Consider the following 13,710-nt stretch of genomic DNA (forward strand, 5'->3'; position numbering starts at 1 on the left):
CAGCTATAGTGCTATCCCTTATCAAAAGCGCCACTCCCCCTCTCTTGCCTCCCTTTCTATCCTTCCTGTAGCATTTGTATCCTCGAACATTAAGCTGCCAGTCCTGTCCATCCCAGAGCCACATTTCAGTAATTGCTATGATATCCCAGTCCCATGTTCATACAAGTGGTTGGAGTGAATCCTGAGGGACAGGATTTACATATATTTGGAAAGGCAAGGACTGATTAGTGATAGTCAGCATGGCTTTGTGCGTGGGAAATCATGTCTCACAAACTTGATTGAGCTTTTTTGAAGAAGTAACAAAAAGGATTGATGAGGGCAGAGCAGTAGATGTGATCTATATGGACTTCAGTAAGGCGTTCAACAGGGTTCCCCATGGGACACTGATTAGCAAGGTTAGATCTCATGCAATACAGGGGGAACTAGCCATTTGAATACAGAACTGGCTCAAAGGTGGAAGACAGAGGGTGGTGGTGGAGGGTTGTTTTTCAGACTGGAGGCCTGTGACCAGGATCGGTGGTCACAAGGATCGGTACTGGATCCTCTACTTTTTGTCATTTACATAAATGATTTGGATGCGAGCATAAGAGGTACAGTTAGTAAGTTTGCAGATGACACCAAAATTGGAGGTGTAGTGGACAGTGAAGAGGGTTACCTTAGATTACATCAGAATCTGGACCAGATGGGCCAATGGGCTGAGAAGTGGCAGATGGAGTTTAATTCAGATAAATGCGAGGTGCTGCATTTTGGGAAAGCAAATCTTAGCAGGACTTATACTCTTAATGGTAAGGTCCTAGGGAGTGTTGCTGAACAAAGAGACCTTGGAGTGCAGGCTCGTAGCGCTTTGAAAGTGGAGTCGCAGGTAGATAGGATAGTGAAGAAGGCATTTGGGATGCTTTCCTTTATTGGTCCGAGTATTGAGTATAGAAGTTGGGAGGTCATGTTGTGGTTGTACAGGACAGTGATTAGGCCACTTTTGGAATATTGCGTGCAATTCTGGTCTCCTTCCTATTTGAAGGATGTTGTGAAACTTGAAAGGGTTCAGAAAAGATTTACAAGGATGTTGCCAGAGTTGGAGGATTTGAGCTATAGGGAGAGGCTGAACAGGCTGGGGCTGTTTTCCCTGGCGTGTCGGAGGCTGAGGGGTGACCTTATAGAGGTTTGTAAAAGCATGAGGGGCATAGATAGGGTAAATAGGGCAAAGTCTTTTCCATGGGGTCGGGGAGTCCAGAACTAGAGGGCATAGGTTTAGGGTGAGAGGGGAAAGATATAAAAGAGACCTAAGGGGCAATTTATTCACACAGAGGGTGGTACGTGTATGGAATGAGCTGCCAGAGGAAGTGGTGGAGGCTGGTACAACTGCAACATTTAAGAGGCATTTGGATGGGTATATGAATAGGACGGGTTTGGAGGGATATGGGCTGTATGCTGGCAGGTGGGACTAGATTGGGTTGAGATATCTGGTCGGCATAGATGAGTTGGACCGAAGGGTCTGTTTCCATGCTGTACATCTCTATGACTCTATAGCTATGCCCTAAGCTCATCTTCCCTGTGAGGCCTCTTGCACCAATATAAATGCAGTTTAATTTATCTGTCCTATCTTGTTCTCTACTTTGTCCCTGCCTGCCCTGACTGTTTGACTTGCTTCTGTTCTCAACTGTATCACTCTCAGATTGATCTCTTTCCTCACTATCTCCCTGGGTCCCACCACCACCCCACACCCCCCCCCCCCCCCCCCCCCCCCCCCATCTTTTTAGTTTAAATCCTCTCAAGCAGCCCTCGCGAATCTTCCTGCCAGTATGTTAGTATCCTTCCAATTTAGGTGCAATCTGTCCTTTTTGTACAGGTCACATTTACCCCAGAAGAGGTTTCAATGATCCAAAAATGTGAATCCCTCTCCCATACACCAGCTCCTCAGCCGTACATTCATCTGCTCTATCCTCCTATTCCTATCCTCACCTAGCTCGCAGCATTGAGGATAATCCAGACATTACTACTCTTGAGGACCTCCTTTGTAAATTCCTGCCTAACTCTTGATACTCTCACTTCAGACTCTCATCATTTTCCCTTCCTATGTTGTTGGTTCCAATGATCTCCTGCTGGGCAGTCTCCCCCTTGAGAACATTCTGCATGCTCTCTGAGGTATCCTTGATCCTGGCACCAGGGAAGCAGCACACCATTCTGATTTTTCACTGCTGTCTACAAAAATGTCTGTCTGTGTCTTGGATTAGAGAATCTCTTAACACAATTGATTTGTTGGAACCTGACACACCCCTTATTGCATTAGAGCCAGTCTTAATACCAGAAATTTGCTGTTTGTGTTACAGACCCCTGAGAATCCAAACCGCCCCCCTACATTTTCCAAAACAGCATAATTGTTTGAAATGGGATAGCCACAGAAGACTCCTGCACTAACTGCCTACCTCTCTTCTCTTTCCTGGAGTTAAACCCATCTCTGTGACTGTATCCAACTTTTCTCCCTTCATATAACTACCATCCATCACACCCCCTTGCTCTTGCAAATTCCTCATTGCCTCTAACTGTCACTACAACCAATTCATTTGATCTGATATGATTCACAACCAACAGCATTTATTGCAGACATAATCCTCAGTAACATGTCAACTCTTCCTAAGCTCCCACATCCAACAAGAAGAGCATATCACTCTACTTAGGGTCATTTTTGCTTCTTCCAGTCTGCAGACACAGAAATAACACCATCTTATTCCTCTACAAAACACTGCTGCAGGCTAACTTAATAGTTATGGCTTATATTTTTAAGTTTAATCAAGAGACATATCTCAATAAAAGATATAATCAAGAAATTCAATAGTCACTCTACTCGCTACTGCAGACTTACAGCAAGGCCACACTTAAAAGCTTCTGTGCTGTAACCTCTCCCAACAGGTTCCTCCAAGATCAGTTGTGAATTTCATGTTTGTTAATTTTCCTGGATGCACTCTGATGTCTAGCGATACATGAATTCAAACAGCAAAAGCGATAACTCGCAGGTTCACAGCTGCGTCAGGGAACAGTATGGGTTTCTTTCTCTCTCTCTCTCTCTCTCTCCTGCACTGACCTGACCATAGGCTGCTATTGTCTGTCTCTCTCCCTTTTAAAAGTGCCATTGTTTTGACTTTTATTTTCCTCCAAATTTCCAAAACAATGCAACAGCACATAAAACAGTCATTGCTGGAATTTGAGGAAATCAGCAGATGCAAAAGCATGGATGACATTAGTCATCATCCCTGCTATTCGCAGTTCCGCAGCTGAGGTTGTCTCCAGGTCACTTTACAGCTGATGCTTCTCAAGTGAACCACTTGCACAGCATCAAAATGTCCAAATAAATTTGAGACCTGCAATGCGAAGGTTAATGGGTTGCCAGGGATGTGAAAGAAATAGCTCCAGAGCAGATAACCTTCCTTGATGCCCCAATGTTCAGTTTCTTCATGTACCATAAGGAGAGTGCTGAAGAATTCACCTATTTTGTCAAGGTTTGTAGTAACATTTCAATTCTAGCAGGCAACCTTAACAGTTTATTGGCCTTTAATATACAAGTATTGTATATATAACATACAATGCATAATAAGTATTGAGAAGGCAGAATTGCAGGCACAAAAAACTGGAGCTGGATAAAGCACAGCAGGTCAAGCAGTATCTGAGGAGCAGGAGAATTGAGGTTTTGGGTTGGGACCCTTCATCAGGATTTCCTCAGTTCTAATGAAGGGTCCCGACCCAAAATGTTGACTCCCCTGCTCCTCTGGTGCTGCTTGACCTGCTGTGCTTTTTCCAGCTCCTCACTTCATTGACTCTGACTTTCCAGCACCTGCAGTCCTCACTATCTCCAGAATTGCAGGTACCGCTTGGATAAACTGGCAGAGATTAATCAAAAGTTCTTACACATTTGGAGGAGGATTTTTGAGGTAGTCTCCAGGTTGCAAACAGTTTCCATTCTTGAGTCTGTTCAAAGGTCAATTACTACACAGGTCAGAACACAATGCAAACCAATATTTTAAAAAAGCCAGTCGTATGTACGAGGAAATGTTTGTATATTGGATCTTTGAAATTAATATTAACACACACACACACAACTTCCCCCCCGCCCGCCCCCCCCCCCCCCCCCCCCGATTGTGTTCATACGTGCAAGTGTTCAAAGTCAGACATTTCTAAATCAGGTACCTCTTGTACTGCTCACCAACAGAAAAATCCACAGGATAACATACATACTACTGCCATGGAGAGAAAGTAAAATATTGCAATGAGTCATTTCCTGGCATTTGCATGTCAAATTGCTCAAATTATAAAAATCTACTCCTGAAAGTCTTTACAACACAGCTGAGTTAAGCTAACTAGAACACGTAACCATTCTGCAAGCTGTTAGTCAGACTGTAATCAATAGACTCTCTGTCATACAGCCATTAACTACTTTTGTTGCAGTAACACATTTGCAAAATGTTTTCTTTCAATCTGTGCTATGCCTTTTTCAGGCATGATACCAAATACTAGTCCTCTGACATGGTACAGCCAGACACATGGATTCAAATTACCAATGCACACTTGTGAATTACATGCAATCAACTTTTCAGCATTGTAGTTTACATTTCTTCATGTCAATTTTTCCTGACACTTTCAATTATGATTACAGCAACTGTAACATTACCTGAAAATGCATGGCCTCAAACAAATAGCAAGAGACAGAAAATATTTTAGAATTATTCGGCAAAACGCTGCACTGGATCTTCAGCATTGAATCATGCTTAGCTTTGTAAATCTATCCAGTATGGTTACATAAAATAGTTATAGTGGACAAAATTCCTTTCCCCCCCACTGCAATATAAAAAGATTACAATATTATGACTAAGTGAACCAAACTCTGCAGTTACCCAAAAACCACTTAATCACATACGTCTGACAACAAACCCCAGAGTGAGCATCATGACTTTTAGCTTACATCTGATCAAATCTACATCTGTTTTACATTCTTTTGGCTTCTATCACAGAGATTTACTGCTTCCAAGCACAAATCGTTTTGCACTCTACAGATTAAAGCTAGCCCCTAGAGGATTGAAGTTATGCACAGGAATACATTTTCAACAATTACCTGCAAGATTTTACCCCACTGTGGGACATCTGCAAGTGAACGGTGACACAGATAGTAAACTGTGAAACCCTGCTCACTATGAAGTACAAAGCATACTATCTCTCTACCCTGCCCTTCATATAGGCCTCAAGTGTTTCACAGGAAGCACAAGATTGCTGGTGGGCAGCAGACAATTAAATGATTGACGGAGTGGAAAGAGGTGTTGGGGTCAGGCAGGTATTATTGTTGGAAGAGAAGGTTTCCTTGGAGAGATTACAGCATGCTTCTACTTCTCTCGGCAAAGAATCAAACAAAATGTAAATCGCATGCAATCATGGGCCTCTTCTGGTTCTTGTGCTCACATCATCCGATGGTCTGAATTCAAACTGTAGTTAAGGCCTCAGTTACACAATTAGGATGAAATCTCCACATCTGAATGGATCTTGCTGTCTGCCGGTGAGTGTCCTGACTGTGCTAAAATCAGATTAAAACAAAGTAGATCACTGCCCCAACTATAATAATTCAGGTTAAGATCAGGTCTGACAGCTTTAATTTGGATATATATTTTGCAAACTCACAAAACGGCTTCAATTGCAATAGCTCTTTGCTATTTATTCATTCATGGGATGTCAGTAACACTAGCTGGGCCAGCATTCATTCACCTTCCCAACTGCCCTTGAGAAAGTGGTGTTGAGCTGTCTTTCACAACCACTGCAATGCTTGAAATGTATGAATACCCACAGTGCTCTAGGATTCTGAAGCAGCGACAGTAAAGGAACATGATATCATTCCAAGTCAGGATGGAAGGTAATTGTGCAAGTAGTGTTGACAATATTAGCAGATAAATATTTAATATTGTCATGCAACATATGTTTATTGTGTTTTAATGCGTTATTTCCTCTATCTTACAGACCATTAAAAGGCTGTCATACGAATATGTTAAGCATGTATTTGCTTATCTACCAGCAGTAAGTTCTCAGTTAATAGATAAATGTCAGTCGTGCAAGTATGAATGAGGCAGAAACGCCTGCATATGTAATAACACGGTGAGACACTGAGCTGCTGCTCATTAATAAGTGAATAAATGATTCTTTAAAAATATATTCTGCATTTTACCATTCAATCACCACATCATTAACTTTGTAACACTGGATGAGTAAAAAATGACACTCATCCTAACAGTTAAAGCCTGTGAGAAATGAAAGGACCATTGTGGGTAAAGAGTGCAGCAGCTCCACACAAGAACGACAGGGATTCTGGGAAGTGTTCAGCATTTGGGATTTAGAGCCATTTTGACATTCAGCAGACGCACGAAAGGTACTCTGTGAAGGATGAAGCTGATGCGGGTTCCAGAGATCTTAACATTTCCTCCTAGTGAAGTTCAGGACTCAATGAGGTGGAAACTGCTTTCAGTTTGCCAACTCATCCATAGTATATTTTCTTCTGGTTAGCCATTTCAGGATGATGAACAGCTACCTGCCTGTCATTCAGGATGGTCACTGATAGAGCTACTGGGAAATGAGTTGGCACCGTTTGTGTAAAGAGCAATGGATTATTTTTTATCTTAATTAATTCCTTTTCAGTCAAGGAGAGAAAAATGATTTAAGCTGAGAACACCACAAGGATTCAAGCTTCAAATACCGTCAAGGTTGAGTGGTGAAATTGATGAATTAACATCCGTCCCAAAAATGCTTCACTTGACCATGGCTGAATCTAAGTTCCTTCCACTTACATTTTGATAATAAAAAGGCTGCACAATTAGAAAGCTCTATAGACAAAATCTCAGCCTTCATTAGATTCAGTTTTGCTTATAAGAGAGATGAAATAAGGCTGAATTTTAACCTAATCGACACCTTTGTTTTCCGTGCTGCTTTCTGCAAAAGTAAGGAAATCATTCCATTTTCTCAAAATAAATGTCTCCACCCCCATGGGCTGAGGTATTGCTCCCTAATTTGAGGCAGCAGAAGCTTTTCCACCATAAACTCCACAATAGTGACAATTTTAAAATGAAAGGCACCACTCACCACATGTCAATTGGTTTTCCTTCAAAGTTTTGAATGGCCTTCCCTGCAGAGCACTTGGGTAGACACACACAGTTTCATCTGCTATTCGAACTGAAGAGTTTCTGGCCCACTGTAAGAGCCACCTAAGGTTGCAGTCACACATTAGAGATTCAGTGCTAAAGTGCCTGTAAAACACAAATGAATTCACAAATGAAGATGGAACCTTCCCATCCATCACTCTGATGTCAATATCTGATACATTAACATTAAGATTATATTGTTTTTCTTCTTCTTGAGTTTCAGTTTCGCTTTGTACCATGCTAATACTATCCTTAATTGAAAACAATGAAGATACTGGAATATAGGTTTGAGTCATAATGATTTACATTTTGCTCATATACATATATTCATAATTCATAAGTAACATTCTATGTTCTATGTGTCATTCAAATCAATGAACATAACATCATTATTACACAGATCACATATCCAGCAGACTCAAACACTGAATTTTTTCAGGAACTTATGCTGCAAAAAACTCAAGTATATATGAAGCCTTAGCGGGACAGAGTTAATGTAAACAGTCAGTTTGTTATGCATTTGACTGTGTTTCCAAAGCTGAAGTTGATTTGGAGCAAAGCAGAACTGGTTATGAAAGAAATAGAGTAACTTTAAAAATAAAGCTAACGTAACCTGCACAAAATAGACAAAGTAAAATCATTGTAGACAATATGTTAATCAATTAAGTATAATAAGATTCGATTCCTGTCTAAGTAATCTGAAAATGAAAATAAAATCAATCGAAAGTTAATTCATGAAAAAATTAAAATGCATTTTCCATGATCCTCAGTGTTTCAAAGATGAAAAATTATTTCTTGAAGCACTGATAAATGCAGCAACCAAATAATCAACAGCAAGGTTCCATAAACAGGAGGTACTTCCTAGTTTCACCTTTAAATGTCTGGCTCACATTTTTGTACAATGCACCATTGACACCAACAACATAACCAGCAGATATTGTTTCTCTCTATCTACCTTATGCGCTTGCCTGAAGATATTGCTCCTTTTCTTTATTTAAAGCTACACGCAGCACTGTAACCTCTCCAGGCTTGAAATCTGTCGTTTGGAACTACCATTTGTCTGAAAATTGTTTTGTCAAGAGTTTTATTTCATGCTATGCAACACTTAAAATTTGGGTGGTTATTGATGCTCCAGGCAAGTCCTGAGCAGCACAGCTAAAGAGCAGTGCTACACTAATGGACTTTTCCGAATTAGTTTGGCGATTGTTCCTCAACACTGTTCAGGCAAAAACATTCTTTATAAAATGCAGAAGAATGACTCTCAAGAAATAAAAGCATTTAATTTTTGTTCAGTTGGCCTGGAACCAGACAGAATGAAAGTGATCAAAGTTTGCTCCTCTTGCAGAAAGACACTTAGTTTTGTGGAAAGGAGATTTTAAATAAGATTGCATCGGTGAACAAGTGGTATTTTCACTCAGTATTAGGCCATCGGTGGCATTTTTCCTCATGAACATTTAATTTCGTATTTTTATATGTCCAGGATCTTCAACTAATATTCTATCCATCAAGTACTGCATTCTTTAATTGATGATTTCAGTTTCAAAAACAAAAACAAAATTCCTATATCTTTCCAGAGCAATTGAGTGGAAGCTGCACTGCTGTAAATGAGCAAAACCTGTAGGACTTCCACTTTCTTCTAACAAGATCAGTGACGTGTGTCAGGAGTCTATCCACATAGCATGTTGCTGCATCTTGAGAGGTTTGAAGCATCCAGGGAACAAGCAAGTATCACATCTTCATTAACGGGTGTGCGACTGAACCTGAGGACTCACATTGCTGTTATATCCTAGCACCCTGTAAACTTCTGAGGTTACTCATTTTGAAAAAAAAAAGCATTAATGCAAACCCACCAAATCAGATCAGGCCTAACTAATTCCAAAAGATTGGCAAGGTGGGAGAAGTGGAGGACCATAGAGTCAGGAATTGGCCCATTATCTGCTGATCCATAAGCAAGCTCCATATATTTGACTTTGCCTCAAAACTCTTAATACCTTTTGATAACAATAGTTTATCCATCACAGTTTCTCCATTTTGGAAAAACAGTCTTCCAAACTTTTAGCACACTTCTCATGTGGAGGTATCTCCTAGCTTCAACCTTAATTGTCTGGCTCCCATTCTTATACAATACCACAACAGATATAGTTTCTGTCTCTGGATGTAAGTTTGCTCATTCAGGTGGAAGGTTCAATTTCAGACATTTCGTCACCATACTAGGTAACATCTTCAGTGAGCCTCCGGGCGAAGGCTTTGACCAGAGGCTCACTGAAGATGTTAGCTAGTCTGGTGACGAAACGTCTGAAAATGATCCTTCTAGCTCAGCAAGCAAACTGACATCCAGAACCTCAACCTGAGCTATAAATCTTCTCCAAACTCATTTATATTTTCTCTCTATCTACCTTATATGTTTCCCTAAATATATTAAAAACTTTGATCAAATTATCCTTAACTTTCTAAATTCCAAGCTATACAACCTTAGTTTGTACAAACTTTCATTGTAATTTAACCTTCAGAGTCTAGGTTTCATTCTCGACAAACAGTGCTGCCATTCCATGAAGGCCAATAAATCCTTCCTGAGGGTTAGTACCCAGCACAGCTCACAATGCTCCTGGGATGCTTTATCCATGACCTTAGATAGCAGAAACATAGAGTCAACCCTCACGCATTCTTTAGCCTTTTGGCTATTTTCTGTATCTGTTCATGACGTTTTATTCATCCATGTATGTGGAATCTTAATTATCTTTGTACCACCACTGTTTCTAGTTTGTTTACCATGCAGAAAGTACTCTGTCTAACACATTTTAGGTTCAAGTGGATAATCTCAGATTTGCCCAGTAATGTTTGATTTTTGAGGTTTGTTTCTTTATTTTTCAATTTAATAGTAAGAATTACTGTAATGTTTAACTTCTAACTTCATTTTTTCTTTCTACATTGTTGCGCTTCGGCGGGTTAGTGTGGACTTGTTGGGCCGAAGGGCCTGTTTCCACACTGTAAGTAATCTAATCTAATCTAATCTAAACATTATTCTAATGATTCTGTACCCAGACACCTGTTATCTAAGATGGCGCCTTGTGTGGCGACATTGTACACTTTCACTGTACTCTTTTAGCTTTGTACTTGAGTACATCTGACAATAAAAGTCTAAGTCTTTAAAACCTAAATATAGAAATACATTGGTCAAAGTTTTGTCATTTCAAATAATTTATCAAAATCTCTTTGCAATTATATGCTTCCATCCACTGGGCTTCCAAATGTCATCTATATTTGTTTTATGAGTTGCATTCCAGGGCATGCAGTCAAGTGCCTGAGTCCGTATTTCAATCAGATGAACTGCATTGGCCTGTAGACTCTCACAAAGAGTGGCATTGTTTAATAACAAGCAAGACCCAAATGTTATTTCTACCCCAAGGAAGTTCTAGATTACATGATAGTCAAAAAAAAACTTCTAGGTTCAGCACCCAGAAAACTCTCTAATTTCTTGTTAGTTGCCCAGGTGTTCTTCATAGAGCAAGCTTTGCAAATTTAATAATATATCTAACTGTGATCAGTTTCCTAAGTTTATTAATAACCAGAGTGCATTTAATAAGCACTTGCACGGTTCAGTTTGCAGAGGGAGCTGACACTGTCAGCCCCACATGTTCATACTGTTACAGATCGCTTATGTTGGTCCCTCAGAGACCAATTTTTAAAAGCATTCTGTCAGAATAAAAGAAAATAATCGAACAATGTAGGATTAAGGTCAGCAGATCATGACACTCTCACATACAATCAAACTAAATGAGTGTCTCTGCATTATTCATGATTTGGAAATGCCGGTGTTGGGACTGGGGTGTACAAAGTTAAAAATCACATAACACCTGATGAAGGAGCAGTGTTCCAAAAGCTAGTGCTTTCAATTAAACCTGTGAGACTATAACCTGGTGTTGTGTGACTTTTAACTCTGCATTATTCATTATGCATAAACAATGTGCATTCCAGTATCAATTTATATTTCGCAAGAAGCTTGCAAGGTTTATACTTTTATGCACTGTTTTCAAAACAGAGTTTGAGAGACAATACTATTCACTGGTTATCCACTGGTTTGCATCAAATAGCAAGTGTTTGTGTAGGAAGCCCAAGAAGGATGTGTTAACCAGCGATTTAACATTGGGAAGATCGCTGCAATACCAGCTAAGTTCAACTGTGTTGATGGCAGTTTAGGGGTGATATCACCACCCTAAATGAGATCAATTAGCTTAATTCAGAGCCGTAATGCTCAGGGTGTCTCAGCTATTCATTGCTCTGATTGAGCTATTAGTTGATCTTTCTAACTTGATAATTCAACACTGATCTGGAGTTCCAACAAAAGATCATTGATTTGAAATGTTCACTCTGGTTCTCTCTAACCACAACTGCTGGCATATTCTCAGCCTTTCAGTACTTTCAACATGCTCAGTTTTTATTCTTGATCCTTTTCTGTTTTCACCTTTGTGTCAACTGTACATGTCTTTTTTGTGTTTCACATACGTTATCATTTTCCATGTTAAGCATCTGCTTTTTTTAAGACAACCATAAATATTTATTCAGCATCTTCTGAATGCTAGCAATCTCCCATAACTCATCTAGTCAGAGAAGAAGACACTGAGGCACTCCTGCTTAAAAAGGGATTAAGGCAAAAGACAGATTAGCCTTACTGCAGTCATGGATAAGAGCCTGGAATCCATTCTGAAGGATGAGATTTCTGAATACTTGGAAGTGTATGGTAAAATCAGGCAAAGTCACCATGGTTTCATCAAGGGGAGGTCATGCCTGACAAATCTGCTAGAATTCTTTGAGGAAGTAACAAGCAAGTTAGACTAAGGAGAGGCAACGGACATTATCTACCTGGACTTAAAGATGGCCTTTGTCAGGGTGCTGCACAGGAGGCTACTGGGTAAGATAGGGGCCAATGGTGTTAGAGACAAGGTACTAGCATGGATAGATGCTTGGCTGCCTGGCAGAGAGCAGAGAGTAGGGATAAAAGGGTCTTCTAAGGATGGCAGCCAGTGACAAGTGGTGTTCTGCAAGGGTCAGTGTTGGGACCACAACTTTTCACTTTATATATTAACAATATAGATGAAGGGACTGAGGGCATTCTGGCTAAGTTTGCAGCTGATACAAAGATAGGTAGAGGGACAGGTAGCATTGAGGAGGCAGGCAGCTGCAGAAGGATTTGGACAGGTTAGGAAAGTGGACAAATGGAGTACAACATGGGAAAGTGTGAGGTCATGCGCTTTGATAGGAAGGAGTATGGACTATTTTCTAAATGGTGAGAAAATTCATACGTCTAAAGTGCAAAGAGACTTGGGAGTTCTAGTCCAAGGTTCTCTCAAGATAAACTTGCAGGTTGAGTCAGTCGTTTGGAAGGCAAATGTAATAGTGGCATTTATTTTGAGAGGACTTGAATATAAAATCCAGATTCTATAATGCTCAGGTCAGGCCATATTTGGAGTATTGTGTACAGCTTTGGTCCCATTTTTCAGGAAGGATGTACTGGCCCTGGAGCATGTTCAGAAAAGATTAACAAGAATGGTCCCAAGAATGAAAAGCTTAACATATGGGAATGTTTGTGGACTCTGGGTTACACTGTATGGAGTTTAGAAGGATGAATGGAGATCTAATTGAAACATACAGAATACTGAATGGCCTGGACATAATCGATATTGGGAAGATGTTTCCATTGGTAAGAGAGACTAGGACCCAAGGGCAAAGCCTTAGATAGAAGGGAAGACCTTTTAGAATGGAGATAAGGAAACTCTTGTTCAGCCATACAGTGAAATCTATGGAATTCACTGTCACAGAAGGCTGTGGAGGCCAGATCATTGAATATATTTAATATGGAGATAGATAGGTTCTCAATTGTCAAGGGGATCAAGATTTATGGGGAGAAAGTGGGAGAATAGGGTTGAGAAACTTATCAGCCTTGATTGAGTGGTGGAGCAGACTCGATGGGCTAAATGGCCTAATTTCTGCTCCTATGTCTTATGGTCTTATAGAGATAGAATGTAAAAAAAAGGATCATTTATGGCATTTGTAAACATCGATCCTTCCCAAACAGCTGGGTACCTCAGCCAATATTCCATGGAATATTATATTTTCTTAAATATGATGTTGAATCATTAATGGTGGAGACTTTCAGGATACAGCACAATTTGGGTTGTGATCTTAGGTGATGCTTTGGGGTCAAATGTTGCCATGAGCTTGAACAGATCCCCGACAACTGAGTGGCCCCTTTAAAATGTTGATGCCTTTTCTCTATGATGGTTATTAATTGCTCACTGGAGCCTACTTTCTGTGGGTACAAAAAGCCTAGGTGCTCCTTTTGTTTCCTTCCTGCCTTTTTTAATCAACTCCCTGCATGGAATGGGGTTTATGAAAGATTGGGAAGTGAGTGGGAGGGTGGGAGGAGAATGATAGCAGGTGGCGTGGTGGGGTGAGGATAGGGGAAGGATTGCAGAAGGTTGGAGGGCAGAGTAGGAAGAGGAGATTGGAGTGTCTGGGCGGGATATGATGGAGGGAAAGATGATGGCGA

At 40.3% G+C, this 13,710-nt stretch overlaps 1 protein-coding gene across 1 annotated transcript in view; it reads right to left on the reverse strand.

Moving 5' to 3' along the window:
- LOC132826241 (adhesion G protein-coupled receptor A3) overlaps positions 1 to 13,710 on the reverse strand; it is a 544,117-nt gene that overhangs the window by 299,471 nt on the left and 230,936 nt on the right. The window contains exon 6 of the mRNA XM_060841943.1: positions 7,105 to 7,268. Within this exon, the coding sequence (XP_060697926.1) occupies positions 7,105 to 7,268 (164 nt within the window). The remainder of the gene's footprint in view (positions 1 to 7,104; positions 7,269 to 13,710) is intronic.

The sequence above is a fragment of the Hemiscyllium ocellatum genome, chromosome 22 (genome assembly GCF_020745735.1).
Source record: "Hemiscyllium ocellatum isolate sHemOce1 chromosome 22, sHemOce1.pat.X.cur, whole genome shotgun sequence".
In the NCBI taxonomy this organism is placed as follows: Eukaryota; Metazoa; Chordata; class Chondrichthyes; order Orectolobiformes; family Hemiscylliidae; genus Hemiscyllium; species Hemiscyllium ocellatum.